The 25,323-nt window shown below is 39.3% G+C and overlaps 1 protein-coding gene across 5 annotated transcripts in view; it reads right to left on the bottom strand.

Moving 5' to 3' along the window:
- Nucleotides 1-116: 116 nt before the first annotated feature.
- The window catches only part of LOC113132519 (pleckstrin homology domain-containing family A member 5-like), a 68,791-nt gene continuing 43,584 nt past the window's right edge, over nt 117-25,323 (bottom strand). For 2 of the 5 annotated variants that reach the window (XR_003295904.1, XR_003295903.1), the window contains exon 6: nt 24,265-24,286. Coding sequence is in view for 3 of the 5 variants with exons in the window: in XM_026310670.1 (XP_026166455.1) it covers nt 1,463-1,554; nt 1,850-1,992; nt 2,436-2,569; nt 3,158-3,319; nt 3,441-3,656; nt 4,782-4,897; nt 5,480-5,600; nt 6,184-6,339; nt 6,879-7,037; nt 7,849-7,950; nt 8,090-8,239; nt 8,967-9,047; nt 9,176-9,238; nt 12,251-12,331; nt 13,146-13,199; nt 14,156-14,275; nt 14,999-15,082; nt 15,262-15,742; nt 16,946-17,449; nt 18,994-19,109; nt 20,446-20,546; nt 22,014-22,086; nt 23,914-24,018; nt 24,166-24,286 (3,535 nt within the window). In the remaining 2 variants the exon portion in view is untranslated. The other 3 variants (XM_026310670.1, XM_026310667.1, XM_026310668.1) reach the window with 3 other exon arrangements.

The raw sequence follows: 25,323 nt of genomic DNA on the forward strand, positions 1-25,323 counted from the left end.
ATGTTAACACAGTATTTAATTATACAGAAGTCCACAATTATGTTGCAGGACAAAAGCTGGAGACATCTTTACTTTGTCTACTACAGATGAGAGGGTGATAAAAAAGCACAGCACAGTTGTTTGTTAAGAACAGCCACATTTATTTAACATGATATAAAACAGATGGGATATGAACATATGCAAATCAAATCTAGCATGTAACCATATTTTGGATACATCCTCCCATCCTGCTATACCATGTACATTATATACATAGTAAACCTCTGATAATTACACTTTGTACACACAAAAGATTATTTCTGGCTTCACAAACATTTTTATTGCTTTTTACATGTGCTATTCCACCCCTCCCCCCAGGACATCAAACCAACTTCTCATAAAATAGAACCAAACTAATGTTTTTCCTTCTCTCAGTTTAAATATATTTCTCAGCAATAAAAAAACAGACAGAATAGAGTGACTTAATTCAGAACATTCACATAAGTGTTGGCATCAATGCAACAGGGACTACAGAAGATCCCATGTTTAAATAATTACAACCCAGAAACAGGAGAAATTAGAAATTAGAAATAATCTTAGTCTGCAGCAGTAAAGTGGCTCCTTCTTTCAGTATAATGCAGGGAGCTATATCTCTTATACTCATCTTCATAATACAGAAATGTTCTTCACAATAAATGGATACACTTGAATAGTTAGCTGCTGGCCAAAGCCTGAAAAATGAATTAATAATAAAAGACAGGCCTCAAACAACAAGAACATAATAAAACATTATAAATAATAAAAATAAACTTAAAAACCTTGTAATAAGAGAAACAGCAACATAAGATTTTCAAAACGGTATTGTCTAGCCAGGTTATAGAGGGTGTGGCATCCCCAAGAGGAGCAACTACAGAGAAATGTCAGGTGGATTAGGACCTTAAGACGTCACAGTGAGCATACGGAAGTGAGAGGTTAACACCCAGTTTATATAATAGGCAGTTTAACTCTGTAGGCCATGGCCTTGTGCTGATGTCCTTGGTTAAGTCTTCAGGGGCATCTTTATACCTCTACTGTTGTTTCCTTCATGTGTAAGTTTTGACTGATGCCAGAGCCTGTGCTGCAAAAAGAGAAGGCAATGAAAAGTCAAGCTATGCTCCAAAAATAATACCAGGTGCTGAATAACTGGGTTTCCCTAAGTTCATTAATTCAATATTAAAGTCTTAGTTTTTTGTCATTGACAACACATGCTGTGAGTGACTATGCAGACTACAAGAAATATCACACAATTTGAGAAGTGCTGCGTAAAGCTACAGTTACAGAGTAAAACAGAATACATACAAACACATCATATACATTTAAATAAGTTATCAATCTCTTCAATCTGACATGCTGTTATTTCCAGAGACAAAAAATGGACTACTGTGAACACTTTATCATTGTGAGTATGGATAAAACAGGTTGATGAAGGCCCTTACTGGTGCTACTACACACACATGAAGTGAGACCCATCAGTGAGCTGAGGGGGTGTGTTAGGAGACTGTGGAAGGGGTGGAGAAGAGGACGACAAGCTGTTCACTGCAACAAAACAGAGCAACATGTTCAACACACACAGGCACACAAAACAAAAACAAGCAACTAACTGAGCAACTAATGACTAAATGGCCCAAATACAAAAATAATCAGTTGAGTCCATTAAATAAATGGAGAAACTACTGAGACTACAATTATAAATGACACATGCATGGTGTAGTTTGATAAAGCCAAATAAAAAATTGCTCTGAGAGTAGGCTTCCACTAGCTGGTTTTATAACATGCATTCTTTTGATCAAATTCCCTCCACCTCCATCCTCTTCTCTCTCTAGAGATGTACCTGCTACCAACTTGCTTCGTTTGGAGGCTTCTGCTGCCAGCTCGTAGGAGATATTAATCATCTTCTCTTTCTCCTGTACAATAACCTCTTCTTCAGTCTCCTCCTCTGGGCTTAGAGCCATACTGGGCAACACATTCTGCATGCTTGGACCACACACACAGACAAAAATGAAGTATGTAGTATATAGCTTCAATTACAAACATATCTTCAGAATAAATGCAATTACTCTGGGTCAAACAAGCTATTCCTTTTGCATAAATTCCCAAAGGGCTGACATTTAAAATAAAATGTCACTGTGGCTGCAAGATAAGAACATAGACTTCTCTACATCTAAGGCATTGATCCGCACAAAAAAAAGCAGGCGGAAAATGTGGCCTTTTTTGAGCCATCTATGTTGATGCAATGACCTCGAGCAGTGACCTCAAACTTACCCCTCACTTCTAGAAGGAATTTCATGCTTGACATCTGGGAAATATCGGTGCTCACTTGCCAAGACAGGCCTTTACCAAATGAACCTCATCTAATAAATAGGCATGTCCATGCTACTAAACAGTTACTGATGTAAACTCAAAATGGTGTGTTTTACCTATTTTTGGCTATGAGGGCTTTGATGCGGTCAACTTTCCTCTGTTTATCAGCCTCCTGTTCAGGGCTCAGAGCCTCTTCAGGGTCCGACTCCACATAACGCTCAGGAATTAGAACTTTATCAGGCACAGAAAGCTGAAAAAATACAACCAGAGATCAAACACTTCATAGCACATTTCATATAGAAAATGGTTTATAAAATCATTCACAAATATTGTCAATATTATCGCCATCTACAGTACCAAGAGACTGTTCTGCATTTTGGATGTGTGCAATTAAAATATAGCATCACCGCAGGCTTTGTCCTAGAGCAAGAAACATTGATGTGAGAACTTCTGTATGTGGAAATCAGTTGGGAACATTAATATCATTGTTCATTGATGAACTCATGATTAATATCATGAGTTTGCAACTTTGCATATTGGTAGATTCTAAAATGTGATAATAAATTAACTGATTTGTAAGTAATGCCTTGCAGTATGTTATTGCACTAACTGAAATATGTGTAAACAAAACATATGGTTTCACTGGGTTAAAATACCAGCACTCTGCAATTATGTCAGTTTCTTTAATTATTTCACATTGATTACACTCACTTAATATTGAAATGAACACTTAATATTCTATTGGTAAATGTTTCCTAAATAAATCACCTGTGATATTATTAGCCTTCAGAGTAAGGCAGCTAACTGATGAATAAGATAGTAAGCTGCTGAGCCTTACCTCTCGGTCCACATTAAAGTGGTCAGTCTGTGAAGCTTCTTTGAGACGGGCGATCTCCTCAGCGGGTGTCTCCTGGTCCCTCACCACCTCCTGCTGCCTGAGAGAGGCCTCGAGCTGCTGAATGTCACTGCTCATCACCTCTCCTCTGTGCTTCATTTGGGACTATGGAAGACACAAAGCAAGACAAAAATGTGTGACAGGATACCTGGCTTTGCTTTAAACCTATTCGGAACTTCAGTGATGCCTTTGTGTCCAAATAATGTCCCTGTCTGTCATCCAATACCTGCATGCTGCGGAAATGGTTTTCTTTATTAAAGGAGTGACTGCGAGAGGGCGTGTTCTCCTGGATGCTACCCCGGATGCTAAGGCCTTTCTTCTTCTCCCTGAGGGCACCCTGCTGGTGGCGACGGATCCTTTCCAGCTGCTCCTCCACACTCATCCTGGGCCGGCCACTCTCCGCAGCACAAAGCTGCTGTTCTACTGCACTGCGTGGACGCTCCTGTTAGCCAGAGAAGATAACCACAGAAATGCATGGACACCACAGAGGGACACAGACAAGTACACACAATGAAGAGAATTTAATAATAATAAATGCCTGTCAGCTATTAACAAAGCTAAGGCACATATGCCACCATGGTAATTTTTTTTCTATAAGGCCAGAGTTTGGGTGGATAGCTGGCACCATGGCCTGGTTGGGTCAGATCTCATGATGCAGTGATTGCAGTAAATAGTATGTATTGTTGAATACAGTCTAAAAGAGACTAAGTATAACTGCACTTTTCTGCCAATACTGCAAATAATTGAAAAATGTACTTCTTCAAACAAAAAGAACGACAAAGACTTGCATAACAACCATAATAATGACTGTAAAATGACTTTTTTAAAATGACTGTAAATTACTTTAGAACCAAACTGAACAGAGGTGCAAACACTGGATGGAAACAAGGTGATTTCTGTGCACTCACACGCTCATGCTGGCACACATGGGTGCACTCATAGGGGCTGGGGGCTTATTAATGCAAGAATACGGCTGATGATGTGAAGTGAACTGAGGAGAAGTTGCTCATTCTCAGGTTTGTACCATGCTGGAAGGACTGCCAGATGTAGACTCAGTCCAGATGCAGTGGGATGCAGTCTGCACTGTTCAAAGGCCATTATTCAAAGGCTTTAGCTGAACTCTACAGGCCTGTGACACTAATACTATCATGGGCTATATGTCCTACAGTGAGGAATATAAGGTTGTACAGATATGTTCTTTTTAAACAGAAACACATGCAGGGAGATTTAAAACAGGGCACATTCTACAGTGTCATACACTAATGACACTGGTAGTACATTTAACTGGTTAGGATTGAGGCTAAACTGTAAAGAATATGCTTGGGATCTATTTTAGGACAGTCTGGCCTACAGTGATGCAATAACAAGAAATAACATTTGCATTGTTTTTCCACTGCTTAGAGAGAAAAATGACTGGTTTGCCACAAAGGAAGATACTCTGAGTGTTAGAAAGCCCAACACCTAGCTCTCAACAGCTTATAGCGATAACTAGCAACATATGCTGACCCCAAAGGTTAAGAAGTCGTGTCACCTCCAGAGCAGTTAGGAGTTAAGTCCTGATACTCACCGTCCTGGGATCAGGCTTTTTGCTTTTCCTTAGAGTAACATATGATGCTATGGAAGAAGACTCTGGCACTGGAGATTTGGTCCTTGGTGGGACAATGCCAACTGGATAAGACATACCTAACAGGAGACAAGACTGTGAGCCACATGACATGGAACCTACTTTAATACAACAGAGTATACTCCATTTGCACAATATTGTAATTAACAAAAAAGTCTTAATGGAAAATAGCCAAATACAAATAATGATAATATCCAAATCTGAGCACAAAGTACAGTTGCATGAAGTTGAGAAAAGAGAATAACTAAGTTATCTGAGTGCTATGACACTGTCCAGCCTGGTAAAAAAAAACCCCAAGCTATAATGAAATTTATGCTGTGGAAATTGAATCCAGACAAATTCAGGTGCAAATGCCACCGTATTTATAGTAACCACTTTATGCTAAATAATGGTTTGCATGAGAGTTAGTTGTTAGTGTGATACACTGACCAAGCTTATGGCTTTTGGAAAAACCTGACCTTGAATAGATGCCCTCTGTCAAAGTATTGCCTGTGTAATTGCCACTGTGACCACGGCTATCATCAGCACTTTAAACAACTGTAATAGTACAGTAATAGTTTTTAAAATTTATTGGTCTTCTCTGGAAAACTGCACAGCTATCACAAACTGGGATCATATAACTTGATTCCACTCTCATTTACCTTTGCTTCCAGAATGTTCTCTTTCAGGTGGCTGTTCCGATCTGTCCTCTCCATTGCTCTCATCCACTTCAGCTACTGTGGTGAGTTCTGGTTCACTCTTGTACAGCCTGTAGTCTGGTCCCTGCAGATGAGTGACACAAAGTAAATCAGCACCAGTTCAGTTCTGAAGGGTTTGGTTCCAAACTGAAATACCCAAGAATGAGAAACAGTCACATTTTCTCTTAATGAATGACTTCAGGCAGGCAAAATGACGCTTTTACAGACAGAACAGAAAGCATAAAAATAAAAATGTATACAGCTTGCTGGAAAACATTTCATGTTGAGTCTGAAATGCTGTTTACCAGCCAAATGGAAAAGTAGGCAGCAGGCAGATACATTCAAACTCCAACATGGCTTAATTTGAAACCAAGGACAAAACACAGCAAAATGGAATTGCTATGTTTGAACACAGTGAAGGAGACAGAAAAGAAAAACAAAGCAATTCAATTAAAAATAGATCATGAGTAAGGCTCCAACCAAATGAAAAAAAAATGATAGAACTATGGCATCAGGAAAAATCGAGGGATATGATCCAACCGAAAACGATCCAAAACACAAGATATCCATCAATATGGAAATGATACAGGGGCAACAAAATGACTAATGATGTGACGATAAAGCTGAGGGAAGATTCAACCATGTGGTCAATGTGTCAACAAGCTTACACTGTGTGCGCCATTCCTGTGATTGGCCTTTCTGTCCTCCAGCCTGTGGTGTGACGAAGCACGCACACCAGCATGACAGGGAATAGGGGGCACAGTGGGGGGATTGGGCTCGTAGGACTGGGGTAAAGGTGGCCTTGGGGGTACTGAGTCCTCCTCCTGGGGATTATACAGGGAATCAAAGTACAGGAAGCAAGGTGACATGGTGGCACCACGCACACTCAGAGCGACCACTGTCTGGTGCAGAGTAGTGCACAGCCCGGAGGAGGGGAAAACCAGCTGATTAGAGAGCTCAACATGCTGTTACAGACTGACACATCCATTCAGATAACAACACCCATACTGTTCATAAGGGCTGATCCCAAAACTCTTGTTTACCAGCATGTGCAAACCATCTCCAGGAGATTTCTGTAGGGCTGCAAACAGAGATTGCATTTCATTTGTTATTTCTGCCAATTAATGGGTTAATGTTTTGCCTGAAATCCCTGAAAAATCCCTAAAGCCCAAGTTTTCAATTGGCTTGTTTTGTTGGTCACCTGTTAAAAACCCAGAAATATTCAATTTACAATGTTATAAAACAGAAAGAAATAAGACAAATATTCACACTGACTAATCAATTAAATGCATCATTGTTTTTTTGCACTAGAAAACTGTATAACCAAGTGAACCCCATTGTTTTTCTGATAGTGGTGCCTCACCTCATTTTTGTGCTTGCTGAAATTGGTCTTGGATCCATAGAAGTTCATACCATCAACAGCATTTCTCTGAGCTTTATGTTTACTGAGGGCCTCAATCACATCTTGAATCCTCCACAGCTCTTTCTGGATACGGACATGCTGCTGGCTGGGAGGCTCGGTCTGGGTATGCACAGAAAACAAAGACAGGCAAACATCACCAAACATTATCTGCAGATTTACAAACCCAAACTATGGGTTGTGAGATAATGATGTAAGATTAACATGCAAGACACAGCATGAGATGAAACACATGGACATATGCAACAGTAAGAGGGAAGATTGTGAATGTGCTAAGGTTTGGTCAGTGCAGACAGTTATATGTCCTGTCTGTGACAAATTGTCTCAGAATGAGATCAGCAAAAAGGAGAGATGAGAAGAGGGGTACAAGGGTTCAAAAGACGAATGAAGGGATGGAGAGAGAACAGAAATGCAAGATAAGTGGACATGTAATTATGTCCTCCTTACTCATGACAGGTTTGTCTGTACGTGAAGGGCATTTAAGAAGTCCAGGTTCCCTGCTGGGCCTCTGACTTTTCTACTCTGAATTAACTTTGGCTCTGACTCAGGCTAAACTAGGAGTAACTGTTAGAACAGTGATGAAGGACAAGATAAAAGACAGTTTTAATTAAGACCTGCTCTATCACTGCTATAGTCATCAATCACTTACTGTGTTTCTTTGATCTCTGCTTCCCCCCCTCCACAAGGCCGCTGGAGCACAGAAATCTTCTTTACTTTTCCCCCAAAGTCAAAAAAGTGTCTACAAAAAGGACCACTCTATGTTCAAGGGAATCTGCCACATTTTCAGCTTTCTTTGAAGGTTTGCAGTTTATGTGCTCCAACCAAAATCTGACTATTATACCATGCCAGTGTTAGACAGCAGAAGCAATGCAAGATTAAAGTAGCACAGCTTCTGCCTCAAGAATAATCTTACCTGAGGGCTTCCCAGTGCTTCTAGCTGCTCCAGAAGGCTGTTCTTAGCCAGAGTCACATCTACTTCCAGCCTGTCATACTCTCTCCAGGACCGCTCTAACTCCTGGTTTTGGTAGAGGTACAGATTGCAAATGACAATGTTAGAAAAACAAGCAGGGAAATACCGTCATTTTCTCAAGAACGAGTGTTTCAGTGTCCAGCATGAGTATGTGTGCTGCGCATAAATGTACTGTATGACTCACAGCAGTGACTCTGGACAGCTCTCTGCAGGTGCTGAGCAGGCCGTTCTGCAGTAAGTCTCTCTGCTGGATGACACTCTGCATGGCAGCTGGATTGTCAGAGCCCATCTCTATCTCCTGGCTGGCTGACAGCAGTGCTGTCTCCAGCGTGTGCTGAAGGAACACAACATCAAATACACATACAGCACAGCATGTAATTTACCACCATTACCGTTTAAGATCTAACTTTAGCAAAGTTATAATTAATTATTTACGATATCAGCTGAAGTTCTCAAACTTTTCTGACCCATGGCCCTGTTTTTAGCTATCATACCTTTGGCACATGTATTTAATTTTCAAGCCTGGATGCAAGTGACTTATTGTCTTTATGCTGTCCACTGGTGTATTATTTTAGTATATTATAATTTACAAATTGCTTATTTTGTCTTACAAACATTCAATCAAAAAGAGTTTAAGGTCTTTCAACTGACAACTCAAATAATCAGCCACTAATTTTCAAACTTTATTTTTTTATTGTCATGCAGGTCACTCCAAATGAACTACAAATTATATGGTATTTGATACTTGACAAAGTTCTTGTACATCTGCTTGTATAATTTCAGTGTTAAGGTCTGTGTGGAAGACACAGCACACCACTCATGGTGTGTTTATGCAATTCTTGCAAGTCAAACAACTCTTTCAATCTGACAGTAGCAAGGCAATAGTTATGCAATGGTTATGCATTATAACAGATACAAATGGCCTTTCTGCTTTAGACTTAATGCAAGCTACTCTTGTAATTCTATACTATTCTTTTTCCCCCACTCAGCATCACATCCTTAGAAGGATTTAGTGTTTTGCTTGATAATGTAATGATGACTGATGTGAAGTGTTAAGTCACCTTCTCTCTGTACAGCTGCTGAAGTTTGTCCTCCTGTGTCCTCACCACTTTATCCTGTTCACACAACCTGCTAAGTTTGGTCTGAGTAGAAAAAGAATATAAAGTAGAGAAAAGAAAAAAGAAAAACAGAAAAGTGAGAAAAGAACTGACTATTATGTACAGTTAAAAGGAGCATCATGTAATGAGACTGCAACACTTGCACAACTTACGTCAGTGTCAACCTCTTCTGGCATACATACATAGCCATGTTCTCTGTAGTCTTCTGGACTCAACTGTGAAAAAAAGACATTATCAGACATAGACACCAAATATGCACATACACAGTAGAATCTGGAGATCTAATGCAGTGTCATGAAAAGGTTCACTCATTGAGCAATGGGGTTTGGCCTTGAGTTCAAACTCATATTTCACTGAATCAGACAATCTAAACTAGCAAACCAGCAATCTGTAAGTAGCCAGTCTAAACAAAGTCTCCCCTCTGATGATACTGGTGCCTTGTGTTTCATCACCCGTGTTCATTTGTCTCCATCAGCACAATGCAGTGGTTTCATTGGAAATGCGAGGGAAAGGAGCAGACAACAGAGTTGCTTAGTCAACTTTAGATCAGCAGATAAACTGTGTCCAGCACATGCTCTGAAGCTAATTGGAACAAGGACTATGTCTGTCTTACAGCTGTAATTTCCTGAGAGTGTGTGTGAAAGTACATTACTACCTAAATATAATCCCAGAATAATAAACTAACCACAGATTTCCCAGAGACGTTTAATGCACAATACCTCATAATCATTAGAACAATTACCAATTCCAACCAGGTATTCAAACACTTCAATCTAGCAAAAATAGCCAGTATAATACTATACAGTAAAATATAGCCAGTTTCGGGATGTTTCCAATTTCAATATTTTTAACATGCTAATCACTCAACTTCTTCTTAGCAAAAAAACAGCATTGATAAAGAAAGAGGAAATGATTTCAACTGCATTGGATCCCACGTTTCCACATGCATTCATCATATGATGCTTTATAATTCACTCATTCTAACTGTAAACAAATACAAGTGAAGTCTATAAATATCAGGACAATAGCATACTTCTGTGTTGTTTTGTGTTTGTACTCAGACAGAATATGAAATTACATAATGACCTTAACGCTAATGAACTTTTATCTTTATAGTACATCTTTAAAGGTGCAATGTGTAAATTGTGAAAGATTTAGTGGCATCTAGTGGTGATGTCAGAGTTCGGGCTTCTGGAGGGGCAAAGGTGTGCATGGCGCAGGCCAAAATAACTTGAAAAATGGAATAATTGTTTTTTCTCGATTACATAGTTTTTGTGATCGTTGAGAACCGAAATATCAAATATCAATATCAAAATAATAATAATTCGATCAGTTGCACAGCCCTAATTAATGGTTAGCACTGTTGCCTCACAGCAAGAAGGGGCCTTTCTGTGTGGAGTTTGCATGGAGTTTTGCTGGCGTGGGTTTACTCCAGATACTCTGGTTTCCTCCCACAGTCCAAAAACATGTATGTTAGGTGATTGGTGACTCTAAATTGCTCATAGGAGTGAGTGTGAGTGTGTGAGGTTGTTTGTCTTTGTGTGTCTATATGAGGCCCTGTGATGGACTGGTGACCTGTCCAGGGTGTACCCCTGCCTTTCACCCAAAGAGAGCTGGGATAGGCTCCAGCAGATCCCTGTGACGATGGTTAGGAATAAGAGGGTATAGATAGTGGATGGACTGATGAATGGATCTTTTTACTTTAGTATTTAGTATTTTAAGATTTAAAATAAAAAATAAAACACCCTTAATAGTTACGTGTGTGCACTTAAGCCTCATTAACATTAATAGCCTTCAGCCTTCAGTCAAAACAACAAATAAATGACTCACTGTCCAAATACTTTCAGACTCCACTGTACCAATGCTCCATACTTACACCTGCACTCACACACACATCTCATAACACCTCCTTCCTCAGTTGAACCAAACAGTACAGTGGGAACTGAGAATCACGTGGCATTGCACATAGAACATGCAGACTCTCCCACAGCTCAGACAGATTCACTGTGGCGTTGTGTGGTGTGGACAAGAAACGTGGGAAGGAAGGAGACAGACTTGTGGCAGCTGAACAGGTGGCGGCTGGTATGCCAATGAATGAGAGAAGGGGTAAAGGTGGGTGGGAGCAATCTTCAGTGGCACTTTTACACCTCTAGTGGTGGTCAGCCATTGACACATGTCAACCCTCTTTATTCTTTCCATCCGCAGAATATATATATATCTTTATAGATATATATATATATAAAATCTTCAGTGCCCCCCCCCCATGGCTATACTAAGTATAGACTCTCTAGATTGTGCTCAAGTGTCTTGAATCACTAAATCCTGAACAGCATTGACTGTCCAGAAAAGGAGTTAGGTAAAAATGCAGTCCAAATTAAATTTCAGTAACATGGATATGTGTTTTAGAATAGTGGATTTATTTATCATAAATGCCAAAAGTGAAAATTCATTTACCATATTTTCCAAGTCATGCTTTTTTTTAGTTCTGTGACTTGCTCTGCGACTTATATAGTGAAGGTATATGTGTGACTTATATATGTTTTTTTCTGTTCAGTAAGGCCATTTTTGCTAAACGTATTCTGATGTGACTTATAGTCTAGAAAATATGGTGCTACACTTTTTTCACAAATAGGTACTTGCTAATGAGCTGAACTGACATCTGACAACTTGGCAATACAGAATTAATTAGAGCCACTTAAACAAGTCCAAGTGGTTCAGCCAATGAAGGAGACCACATTCTGCAAATGGTTATGAAAAACTCACTCAGTAACCTCTTGGTGGTTACAGTAGTAAACAAAACAAGATATAGAAGGACTACAGGCTTTGCTAGCTAAATGATCTTGGCATGACCACAGCTTCAGCTTTTGATTTAGGATAGTTCCATAGCTAACTGAATATTTTCTAAACACATGGAAATCTCAACAACAAACAATCCAGACTCACAGACGAGCCTCAAAGTGAGGAAAGGATATAACTAAAGAGTGAAACATACGCATCAGACTAGGCTTTTACAAGTCATGCCCTTTCTTTGGCATGACTTTCTTAACAAGAGGAGAACAGTCAAAAGCAATGGATGAGCGGGTGCTGGCGATACAAACAATACAAGGAAACCACTCGCAAAATGCCATGAGTACTTGGACACTGAAGGAGTAGCATTGCAAAACAGACCAAAAGAATAACAGCGACTGGTGAGGATGAGGCGGAGCAAAGCCTGTGGCTGGCCTTACTTGCTGGTAAAGTTGAGGCCTTGGGGCAGAGTTCTCAATCAAAGTGTGAGTCATGACGATTAAAGGGTCATTTTCCTTCATCTAGTCCAGTGTGGAGAGGAGTGATATAGCAAGGGTCAGATTATAGCAGTGCTTCACTTCAGACACAACACCCATAACGATGTTACACCTCACGCGTTCTCTGAGCAGACTGAAACATAAACACATGCCTCCACAGTAGACGGGCATGGATACAGCAACAAGAAGCAATAAGAGATGCTTACAAACAGGATCAGGAGGACAATGTAGTGCAAAGCTCTATGATGCTTACTCATCAGTAGCAGAAAAGCTCCTGGTAAACCTTGTTGGAACTATTGTGATGTATGTGGCAGAAGATGATATATGTTAAGCCTCATCCCTTCATTTGACATATTTCTCAACATTTACACAAATCTAAGGCCAGCTCATTTAAATCAACAAAATTATTATAAGAAATATGTCATTGTGCTTTTATAATTTCTCAACTCTTAAAGCACTACAGAGTAATAAAAGATGACTGTTAAACATTGCTTTGCAGGCACTAAACAATGTGATACACACCTCTGTATCAGTACAGTATTTTATATGAAAGACATAAAGCTTACTCTACACAGAATAGAGTGATATCCATATATTCAGTTACTATCGCTTGACAGCAAGCTTAGGGCATGTATCCAGAATAATGAATAGTCCATGCATGGGCATTGCAAAATAGCTTAGGTTGGAAATGTTGTGGTATGTGACGTTTGTCCATGCTATAATTTAAAAATAATTTTACATTAATTATTATCTAAAATAATAATTACAAAGAATTAAATGAGTTCAGTTTATGATGGGGGGAGGGGGGACAGGGCCATGCATTCATGCATTACCCCACCTGATTGTCCAAAAACATGAGATTCCTTTGGAGGTGATGAGAGAGAATGTCATTCTATTGAATGCAGCAAAAGAGGGGAAAGAAAAGGTAACAGGAGAGTGAGACAAAAGAAAATTCTGAAAACCCAGAAAAAGTCATGTTTTCTTTCTAGCCCTTTCTCTCTCACACACCCACACATGCACATTAGCATGTCATATGCAGTATACTCAAAAATAAACAAAGAGAAAGAAAGGCAGGGCCAGTCAGTGAAAAATTGAGGTCAAATATGATGCACCAGATGTATTTCACAAGGTAATAGAATGAGAATAACATTTTACTAGAGCTCCACAATGAGAAAATTGTCATAGCATCAGCATAGATCAAGTGCTGGGAAAACATGAAGAAAGCATTACGCTGATGCTGAAGTAAGGAATGATTATATCAGATAAACTGGGTGTGAGTATCGTGATACTAACCATCTAAACTACATAAAGAAATGCAGGCATCTTACACTATATTGGTACAAAGTGACTCCAACTCAAGCCTGGTTGACCTACATCAGTAACAAATCTGTAGTCTGACTTCTCAGAAAAGACTTAAAATGCAAAAATCCTCAATTAAGATTTATGTGGTCTTAACCTTCTTAGCCGATCACTCTTTAAACTCGCCAATGGATTTAAGTTTCATTTCCGGCTAACATCTGTCTTGACTCTTTAGTGAAGTAAAGTACTCAATCAACTGCTTGTCCTGATAAAATTCTGATAGATCTGATGAAAGGCTAGTTTTAAAATAAGCATATTTTCATATTTAAACACTTCACCATTCAAAAAAAAGTGATAGCTAAGTAGCTGATCCCTAATTATGATACACAGATAACTTAAAGCCAAAACATATTCCTTTTCTCCTTAAATATGCAACGTGTGAAGATCAAAAAAAGCCATTGGGTCAACATGGATAATAAAAAGTGGGTAAAGATGGCATACACACCACACACTAACACATGCCTGCAGAGGCATCCCTGGGGGCCTGACCTTTGGGTTGTCACCATCCATGTTTAGTTGCATAAGCTGTGCTATAGTGTGCTCCCGGATACTGTTTAGCTCTGCCTGCTGCCGTCGCAGCTTTATTAGCAGCAGAGTCAGTTCCTCAGGCTGTGAGGAAGGGAGGGACATACAATCACAGCAAAACAGGGACACACCACAAGGAGAGTGGAGGAAGAAAGGAGAGAACACACCAGGACAGAAGATTTAGAGGTATAAGACTTGGAATAGGTGAACAGCTGTTAAATCCAGTTATTTCATTTTCATGCAGTTCAGGACCATGAGATTATTGAACGTGCTATTGCTGTCAGCGGCATGCAAATGTCCACTCAAGAAGGAAAATCACATTTATTATAGAATCCAGTTCACACTTTACCAGTTACACACAGACATAGCACTGTGTATGGCATTGACATAAATTCTTGATCTGGCTTATAGAGTTGTGAGTGACAGGGTTTTTAAGTTTGAACTAATGTGAAGTGAATCCAATGAGCTCCTGAAGTGAACATACCCTAAATCCCACCACTTGGAACATACATCTGAGTTCTGCCTAATGCTGTGCCTAAAGCTTCTGTCACAATGTTTTGTTGGAGGGCAATGAAGGACAGAAAGAAGAAGAGCGAGCGGGTAGTGTATGTGGTGTTATGAAAATACCCTCATCTTTCAAATATGTCTAATTACACCTAAATAAATATAAATTAATACGCTAATGGATGTAAGTGTGTAGAACCCAAATGTGAAATTCCTGGATGATGCATAACAGAAAGTATTTTATAGGCACATTTATAGGTCCTATACTTGGTTAGTTAGAAGATAACTCAGATGAGAACTTACTGTTTTGCCTTGGAGAGACTGGGCAGTGACAGTCTGGACTGGGATCCCTGCAGGCATGGATCTCCTATCAGGTGGGTAGGCATACTGCAGGATACAGCAAATTACAAACAAAAAGTCCTTGCCAGTTACACGTATAAATACGTACATTTATATACACATGCACGCATGCACGCACGCACACACACATATACCTCACACCTCAGCTGGACATACTTTATTATTGATTTGAATAAGAAAATGTGTTATCTGTGTCTGTGACTGACCTTGTTGAGTTGTGGCCTGGGTCGTCTGTCAATATTCATGTCTTTTCTGTAGATGGGAGAGGATACCTCAGAACGAGCATTGTTCATGTTGTAGGATCGCATTGGAGAGTAGCCACCGTACATGGACAGGGAGCCGTGGGAAGGTGAGGGGGGAATTGAGTGGCTCGGTGTGGCAAGCTCCGACAGGTTGATCATGGTTTTTGGACTGGCCATATTGCTGTAGAGCCCTGGCTGCATGCTGTAGGTCTGCCTTTGCTGCCACTCATACAGCTGCCACATAGTGTCGTCTCGCATGGAACGGCGCTTGTCAGCTGGCGAGGGACCAAGGGCTTGGTCGTACAGCGATGGTGACAAACTACAGATACTGTCACGCTGTGCCATGCTATTCCTGGGCATACTGCGATAGCCATCTCCGTAATGAGGCATATAGGGTACCCGATGGCTTGGCATGTTCCTAGGAAGCGTCTGGTATGATGTGATGCTGTAGAGAGAGAAAAATGCAGAAACCATTATGAGGTACTTTGACTCACACAAACAAACAATCGGTGTTTATTGAAAGGAAAATAATTTAGTAATGAATATAAACATTCGTACTACCCCAACATGTCAAATAAATTTACAAAAGTATGCGTTAAGAGCAGGATACAGTATGTGTGAATATTTTTCTGTTTCATGTCTTTCTATGTATGTCTTCAATAGACAGAAAGAAGATACCCCCACCCCACCCGACCTCCCCCCACCCTTCTCGACAAATGAGTCTACTGTATTGACAACAAAGCGTTGAAAAGCTCCAAAGTCAGTGCATCAAGAAAGCTCCCTATTAAGACTCCAAGACATACGCTGGCAAGAATGCTCACTCATCTGTAAAGTTCAGTAGCATTAAAACGCTTGTGAGTACATGGAAATAAAGCATCATCCTGGAAGACATGTATGTACTGACAAAAAGAGGCTGCTGAACAAAACAAGAACAGAAAGCACCAAGGCCTTGTTGTGGTTTTGTCCACAATAATATTTTTAAATGAATGCATTCCTTAAAGCAGAACTGAATGTCAGTCAAGTAGTCAAACTACTCAGGGAGGGAGTGGAGGAAATAGGGCAAAGCTGTGTCAAAAATGAGCACAAGCCAGTAAACCAATAAACTGACAGATAAACAGATGGAGAGACAGACTGACAAGACAGGCAGACATGGTGAGAGAGCAAGTTTAATCTCGACCAATTAAAAAAGGGACACTCACAGCAGGGCAGTGGCAGGCAGTAACTCTCGCTAACAGCTCTGCTCTTTTTATCCCCAGTTCTACTTACTGGTATACTTAACAGTGTAAAGTCAAAGTCTTTAAATCATATTGAGGAGTGTGTGGATCCTTTAAATTTAAACAACACAGCTTTAGAAATAAATTGGAAAAAGCTTTTGAAATTTTGAGTCTCTATACATAATGTACTGCATGTGAACACTAAGATACTTAAGGAAAATCCTTCCTGTCTCAAGTTGCAGGTCAATCAGCTTTTCTATTTTGTACTAAGTTTAGTCAAGTTCCACTTATTTTTGACAAGTAAAATATCCTAATAACTACTTATACTGGCATATTCTATCCTGTTGTAGCACTCAAGTTTTGATCTCATAAATCAAGTAATTAACATATTAAAATGTTTTTAAACCTGAAAAAGGCCATAAAAACAAACCAACCTCCTGGTGTCATCGTCTTGATTACGTCCTCTTTGTGTGCGAACCCACTGCTCCAGTTGCTGCATAGAGTTGGTCCTGCTCAGGCTGCGGTCTGGCTCCTGGGTGGGACTTCGTTGAACAGGTTCTCCATTTCCATCAGCTGGGCGCTGCTCTCTAGATCCATTAATATGGGGGCTACGTTGTGACACTTCGGTCTCACTCGGAGTCTGTGGTGAGGCGATGTTAGCTTTGACAACAGCTGCCTGGGCAGGCTGCAGTTTGATGCTGTTGATTTTGGTGAGTGGACGTTCATGCTCTGCCCCGTCTTTCTGAAAGCCGTAGCGCTCAGCTTCTTGCTGCTTTCTCTCTTCTGCTGTAGTGGCGGTCACTTCTGCACTGTGTTCACGGTTGACCTCACGGTTGCGTTCATTGTTCTGGATTTCAGGGTGTGTGAGTGGCAGCTTGTTGTTGGCCACGTGGTTCAGTTCTTGTGGGCCACACTGCTCTACTTTGAGTCTATCCAACCTGAAAAAGACAGACAGAAGCCTAAATGTGAAGAAAAAAAGAAACAAACACCCTGTATTATCTAAAAGCAATGAAGACACATAAGATCAACTAGCCAGTAATGGAAAGATCATGAATTCTTTAGATGATTTTGGCAGGTGGCATACTTTTCTATGTCACAGACCATCAACAAAAGGCGTATGGGACAATATCAAGTATGGGCATATACTGTATGTCTAATGCACTACCTCTAATGGGAGAATGTCCAAAACAAAGTGTAAAGAAAATGGGTGGAGGTGCACAATGTTTCTTCCATCTGCCAAAGGAGTGCAGGCAAGTAAAATGTAATCAGATATTCCCATAAAACACTGCCTGTGTCGGGGCCCATCTCAAAGGTGGTGCTCAAACCCCAGTAATCCATTTGAAGCTCCCTTTTGCCTGCTCTGTAAAACACCTATCTAAAGCTCTGTGGTCCTTAGGGAGGTCCCAAAATGTAATACACACCACTACTTCTTGACCTTAGATGCACTCAAGGTCACAGCTTCAAAGTTCTGCAAATTCCCCTTAGCAGCATGGCTCACTGGGTTAGCAATAAGAGGGCAGCAGGAAAGGCATTCCTGCAGAGTTTCCACTGGTAGCTTTTTAAATAGCAGCACTAGTCACATAATGTCTTCTCCAGCCTTCTGTGGCTCAGCCAGCCCAGTACAGCACACATTTATGAAAGGTCTGTGCATTTACTCACACATGTTTAGCAAAGACTGTACCACTTGGAAAAATTGAATATTCCTTAACATATTAGGTTTTGGTCTACCCTGCCCTATGTTTTTTTAAATACTACCCAGCAGCTTAAAATATGTGAAGACAGTGGATACTTAAAAAAAGCCAGCCTTTACTAGATAAATAATATACTGACGTTATGCTAGTCTTGTAACAGCATCACAGTCCTATTTAACAGAGCTATTCAGTGAATTTCAGGAACTGCTGCTCAGTGTAATTACAGAGTACTCAACCATTACACTCTCTTCAACCATGTAAAAAAAGGGCATTACAGAGGTGGGAAGCAAAATGACTGATATTTAACACAGTTTTTAAAAAGACAAGCAAAACAACCCCATCCTGATGAGTCAGTGATCCTGATCAGCAGGCACAGCTGTGCATAGCATCCAGTGAACCACCTGCACTATGCAATCACATTACTCACATGCCACGAAAAAGGCACTTTGTCCTAAACTTCAACAGTAAAAATGGTTACACAACTTTAAAGAAAGTTGCAGCTTCTTTAACTCAAGAGACCAGAAATGTGAAAAAACTTAACAGGCCTAACAGGCAGATTTAAAAGCATTTGCTTAAATTACACATTCAAAAACAAAAATCAGGATAGAGAAATGAACCAAGAAATGCAAAGTCATTATGCTTGTTTAGAAACTGACTTCAAATGTCTTTTTCAAATGTCTATTTCACCACTTCAAAATGAAACAGCCCACATTAATCTCCAAATTTCAAATAAAATACAGGTGTTTCTGTATAATGGAAAACTGACTGCATTAGTTTGTGTTCCTACAAACCTTTTTACTGGCTCTGAATGAACAAGTGCTGCATCTGTCATTACTCTCATCCAAGACTCCATTTCTTTGGCTGTGTCTGTGCAAAAGTAGTATGTCCGCATGTTGGGATGCATTGCCTGTTTTGACAGTGGACACGATCAGGAACAAGAACAATGGCACACACAAAGTAACCTGAAAGAGAGAGGACAAAAAATCAAGTTACATGGAATTTGCAATACTTAAACCCTGACTACTGCATCAAGGTTGCTTGCTTTCATGTAGTTTTATCACTAAATAACAATAATGTAGAGCTTCAAGAAACTCATGAAAAGGCAAAAATTATATCAATGCTAGTCATATTTAATAACAGTAATAAATGCTCATTTGTAAAATACTATCCACATAAATCAAACCATAAGTTTCATATATACCATTAGTCATATTTAATAACAGTAATAAATGCTCATTTGTAAAATACTATCCACATAAATCAAACCATAAGTTTCATATATACCATTAGTCCAGGGCAGTATATCTGCCACAATATTGTGGGCCTTACCCTGCAGTCCATTGTACGGCAGGCACATTGCTCCACTGTTGCTGTGTTCCCTCGCAGTGAACAAACCAATATATTGTTAAAGCCAGACAGAGAAAGAGAAAAACAATGCTTGGTGAACTACGTAAATATCCTATTTACCAATGTCTGACAAACAAAATAAATGGTCATTGTTATATTTACTGAGGAATTATCTTGAGAAATCGGTAACTTTAAGTGACACGGCCACAACAACAAGAAACAGAAAAAAAAGTTTAGAATGAAAAATACGCAGCCAAAAGTCATCCCACTCATGAGTGAATCACTGTAAACTGAACAGGAAGTCAAAGTTGGAAAAGGAGTGGGCTGTGTGGTTGGAGAGACCTTGAGCAGACTCCCAGGCGTCTGTGTTTGGCTGTACTTGGCTGAACAACTTTGTTCTCTCTTAGGGTTTATGAAGGACCCACAGTGAAATACTGTACACACCACCGAGGTCACATAAAATATGCTCGTTGCCCAGTAACTTGGATTTTCAAAGCCAGCTAAGTGTATACTACACCAATGGCAGTATCCGGCAGACATAACACTTAATATGTATTTTCTTTGCTTTCATTATATGTTTTTTTAATGATTAATTCCAAATTATTTCCGGAGTAAAGATACATGTTTAAAGGACAGTGACCCCAGAAACTAATTAATATGCTTAAGAATTTCTGGGGGTATATGAGACTTCCACAGTAAATTCTACTTCAAACTGTATAGAAGTGATCACAAATATCTCTGGGAGCATAGTACACTAAGCTCTTGAAAACCTAAGATAGAAATTAACATTTTATCCCTAAAATTTAATGCTTTACTTTTCTATGTTCTAATTATACTCAACCATAATGTGCAATCTCAATCTAAGTTTCACAGGAGGAATGAAAACCTGAACTCACCTTGAAAGCATATTTCCTATTAATGTGATCATCCACAGACAGCATGGATACATGAAAGCTCGGTAGGAGGATGCTGCCAAGTATGCCCTCCTCTTTTTCATCTGGAGAGAAAACCCAGTACCAAAAACAATACACTGATTCAATGTCTTATGCGCCTAATATTATTTAAGTTACCAGGGAGGCTCTCCACAGGGGGCTTGAGATTGAGTTTTGAGATTTAAGAACATAATTGCTTAACCTCCCAGTTTAACAAAAGCAAATCTCCACTGAAAAAAGTGCAGGAAAATAAAACAATGTAAGCAAAATTGCTGGTGCAGTCCATAATGTGCATTTCCTTTGTTGGTATGTGTCCATGTTTGTGTGTAAGTGTAAACTAGGGATAGTTTGTAAAATGTAGTCTGTTAGAGATACAGATATTTGCTCTGGAGCAATGTTACAGCCCTGAATCCATTACTGAATTGTGAAGGGCTGCTGCACTAATCTATTCTCCCAACATTTATTTATCATAAAGCCTCTTTATAGCTGCCTCTCTCATTAACACTCATACAAAAAAGAGGATTTTGCAGAACAGCTGTCTGTCGATTTTGTTAGTCACTAGGCGCAAAGTAGGTGACAGGAGCAACTTTCATCAGCACAAATTATGACTTGAAATTATAACTGCATCATGTGAGTAGGGGGTGATAGGTGCTATGTAAGACTTACTTTATGTTTGTTAGTTGTAACAGTTTACCAAGTTACCTTATTGGCTATTTGATTTACATTGTTCAATTCATTTATTCCAGTAGGAATGGTCTAAAATATTCTCTGGACACAGCTGTGTCAATATTATATGTACATATTGGTAGTGCGTGGGAAATGCCCAGTCATTCAGCAGCTTATAAAAAAGATCACATAACACTGGCTAATGTACTTCGAATGAACAAAGGGTAGCCAGGTTTTAGTAACTGAAAGGACTGGCACTTCCACAAGCTTATCATGAATGGTCAAGACAAAGAAAGTTTGTAGTGACCATCTAAAAAAATTATGGTTTTCATTTCAATCCAAAAAATATTAGTTGCTCAGGAAAAGATGGATTGTCCTCACTATATTACACAGCCACATAAATATACCTATTCAAAAGAGTGACTACTGTGATGTTGTGATATGATGGTGGTGATTGTGGCTGTAGAAAAAGATCTATAAATAGCGAGACAAATTGATAATGAATTGAATTTAAGTATTATGAAAGTATCCAAGTACTGTATAAAAAGCATAGTCTCTGGAAACTTGTTACCATTAGTGTGAAATCCAATTTCCTGTTATGCTTCTCTTTTAACATAATGGCTGCATCCAAGCCGTCTCTAAAGCCTTTGCTTTGTTTGGGGGGAAAACTGAACACTCAAATCACAAATCAGTCAACAGGATAACAATTTCAATTAAATTGTCTCTTCTGCTGGTCCTGCCCAGTCGCTTATCACAGGAGCGATTGCCAAGAGCACACTGTGTGGCACTGAAATCACAACAGCTCTGAGCTACTAATCAAAAGCACCACATAGATGAAGCATGTTAATTGATAGGACAGGACTAACCTCTGTAGTAGAAGAGGCACAGGTCAGAGAGCACAAACCACCTCTTTTTCCACAGCTTCATCCCTGTACTGTCCTACAAAGACACCAGAGGAATATGACATAGTTATGCCACAAACTAGGCACAGCTGGATTGTAAAATAACAAAGATAAAGTATTACTATAGTCCCCCCAACCTTGTCTGAAATAATTAGTTGAATTCCTGTTATAGGAAGCTTAATGAATTAGATTAGTGTCTTCAAAAGATGCCAGCCAATTTAAATTTGTTGGAATTAAAACTTTAATTAGGCTATATAACCTTTAGATATGTTATTTTGATATGCAAATGACTGACGGATCACCAACTACCTAGTATTACTTTAATGTACACAGTGTGGATTAACCATGTAGTACTCACATTTTACATTTTCTTGGGAATGAATAATGGTAATTTATTCGGCACAAGAGAAACTTTTTATTTCTGGTAGGAAACAAACATAGTAATGACAGTACTCCACTCTTGTCTATATTTTCAACCCAATAACCAGCTTTCACTTTTAAACAAAACAGGTTGTTTAGTGGTCAGAAACAATAAATCTCCTACACTTAAGTTGTTCTCCATTATCACAATGCTGTGATCAAAGGGGTTTACAAGTATCTGCTTTAAAAGGATGAAGGGTGAGGAAAAAGGGTATTAACTCCCCTGTTTGCTTTATTGGAAAACTTGAGCATAGTCCTTAATCTTGGATTCCACCCAGAGACAAAAGTAGAGGCAGGGACTTTAACAACCTTGTCATTATGGTCAAATGGCATGTAGGCGGCAGTCAACTTTAAATGGAAATTTACTTCCACGAACCAGCATGTTTAACACATTAGTATCAAAAGGTTCTTAATACCAGATGCTGTTCAGTATACTGTATTCATACTGGTTGCAAATCTAAAATTTTATGAAAAATGTGAACTTCTATGGTACATTAATTCATTGCTGTCCATCAAGGTCATTTTACACATTTTACAATGTGTTCATGAATGAACTTTATCAAAAACTCTGTCAGATCTTGTTCTATTCAGGCAGAAAGAGAAAAACAAGGCTTTCACCAATCACATCAATCACTGCAGCATTTTGTTCTCCCAGTGGATCAAGTGAAGGGCTGCAGCTTTTCCTCAGCCAAGGACTTCAATAGCTTCCAGGTTTCAATGGGTCAGGAAAATAAAAGTGCAAATCCAGCTTTTATTCGAAGTAGCAGATTTGTAAGTCTTTTGCTTGATCTATGTCACCCTGATTGAGGTCCCTAAAGAAATAGCAGCTGGCAGCTGTACCAAAGAAAGCCATCATATGTTCACCCAACTGTGCCGGGAGGCTGCAATCAAAACTAAATGAGTCTCCCACTTAGGAACCATGAGAGAGTCCTGCATAGCCAAGAGCTGCTGCAAGCTCCCCCTTTTCACCCTACCGTAAGTAACCAGGGAGCTGTGAGTGACTGGTATTTAAACATTGCCCATGCTGACTGGCAAAGTGGAAACACTGGACAAAGAAATAATCAGATCCTGTAAGACATCAAAAAACTTCCTTTGTGCTCATCTTAAGACTGTTGCCTTGAGCAAAACTACATACATTTAAAAAGGATCTTTTATTCTATGCTAAATTCAGACACTTTTCCCCAACTTTGTTTCTAAATAACATTCATCATATAAACTAATATAAATCTGTGTACACCACTTTCAGATAATAGGTAGAAGAGCAGACTCATCAACATGAATAACCTTAATAGCTTTGCATGATCAGCATATTCCTTTGATGAATACTGTATTATTTGTTTTAGGTTTCAATTTCCCTTTTGAGATCAGTAATGTCATCTATCAGTCTACAGTATAAATTTCAAATTGTGTGTCAAGTTTCACTTAGTTATATAGCCTTACTCACCTGCTTATAAAGCCAGTTTCTCTTCATTACAGGGGCATTAGGATTCCTCCTGATAGAGTTGGATCTCTTCCCAAAATTATGAACTTTTTTGGAAGGCCTTGAGGGCTAGAGAAAGAGGGATTAAATAAGAAAATATGAAACATATTTCTATTTATTTCTCAGACTTTCAATACACTAAATATGATAGTTTATCACTATTCTCCTAATTCAACAAAGGTGCATTATAATCCTGTCTTTATGTGTGTCACTTACTCTTGCTGCTGGACTACCGGGGTTTGCGGCATAGTCTGAGCCGCCTGTGTAATTGGAGGCCTCACTCATTGTGCTTAGTGGCCGTTCCTTCTTCTCATTCGCTGGCACTTTGGAGGCAGATCTAGACAAAAGAAACAAAATATGCCAAAAGCACAGATGCAAGTCATCAGTCAGAAATATAGACTGTCAATTTGTATGTTAAATGACCTCAATGAAAGAGGGAGAATGGGAGGATGGGACGAAGGAGCCTTTGTCATCTTTGTCTTCCCACATCATTCCACTGAACTTCAAACTCAGTGTTATAATGAGATTTCAACATGGGCCTATGAATCAATCCAATTACTCCCACCATGTCACCGCAGATACATTTCCAGTTCTCAAACAGCTTTAAATGGTCTGCAAAGTCTGCCTGACATACTGGAATGCAGCAGTGAATCAGGCCAGAACACATCTAAAAGGTATTTTTAAAGAAAAAGTTGAAAGCATAGTAAGTTCAATACATTTGCCATAGGATAGAACACCTTGTGAAATAAGTTGTCTCTGGCCCATGTAGATGTCCTACATTCTCTAGGAAGGGAACAAGGTTATGGTCTAGAGGGAACAAGACAGGAAAACCAGAACAGGGCAGAAGTTTGCAGTAGTGAAAGAAATGTAATCTCTAAAATACACTTTCAGTTTCAGGTCACTAAAAAACTGAAACTTTTTAAGAAACTGCCAGCTGTTCATTGGAAACACTTTTATTTAACTAGCTTGTTTGAAAAGTGATCTAGCATTGATAGACTTTATAGGTATTATGGTGCAGTTCAACACAAATGAGGTACTCGTTTACTAATCAATAAAAAGTCCATTCATCCATCCTTTATATGTACTTTCCATCCATCTATACCCCCTCACTCAATTTTTCAATATATGCACATGTTAGACACTTGAACAAGACTATTAACACTGAAAAAAGGTGATTTAACAACTCCATGCTGTTATACTCAAGGTGCAGGAACACGAAAAGGGACTACAAGGGATAACATTAGCTCAGTTCACAACAGCAGGCAAGACACACAAGATGTTCATTGCCGTGCAGCACAGTGCCAGTTCTGATACTGCCTGCAGAGCCTTTAAAAGAATGATGACACAACAATCACATCACATTGACTTACCTGT

Source organism: Mastacembelus armatus, chromosome 6 (genome assembly GCF_900324485.2).
Source record: "Mastacembelus armatus chromosome 6, fMasArm1.2, whole genome shotgun sequence".
NCBI classification, from domain to species: Eukaryota; Metazoa; Chordata; class Actinopteri; order Synbranchiformes; family Mastacembelidae; genus Mastacembelus; species Mastacembelus armatus.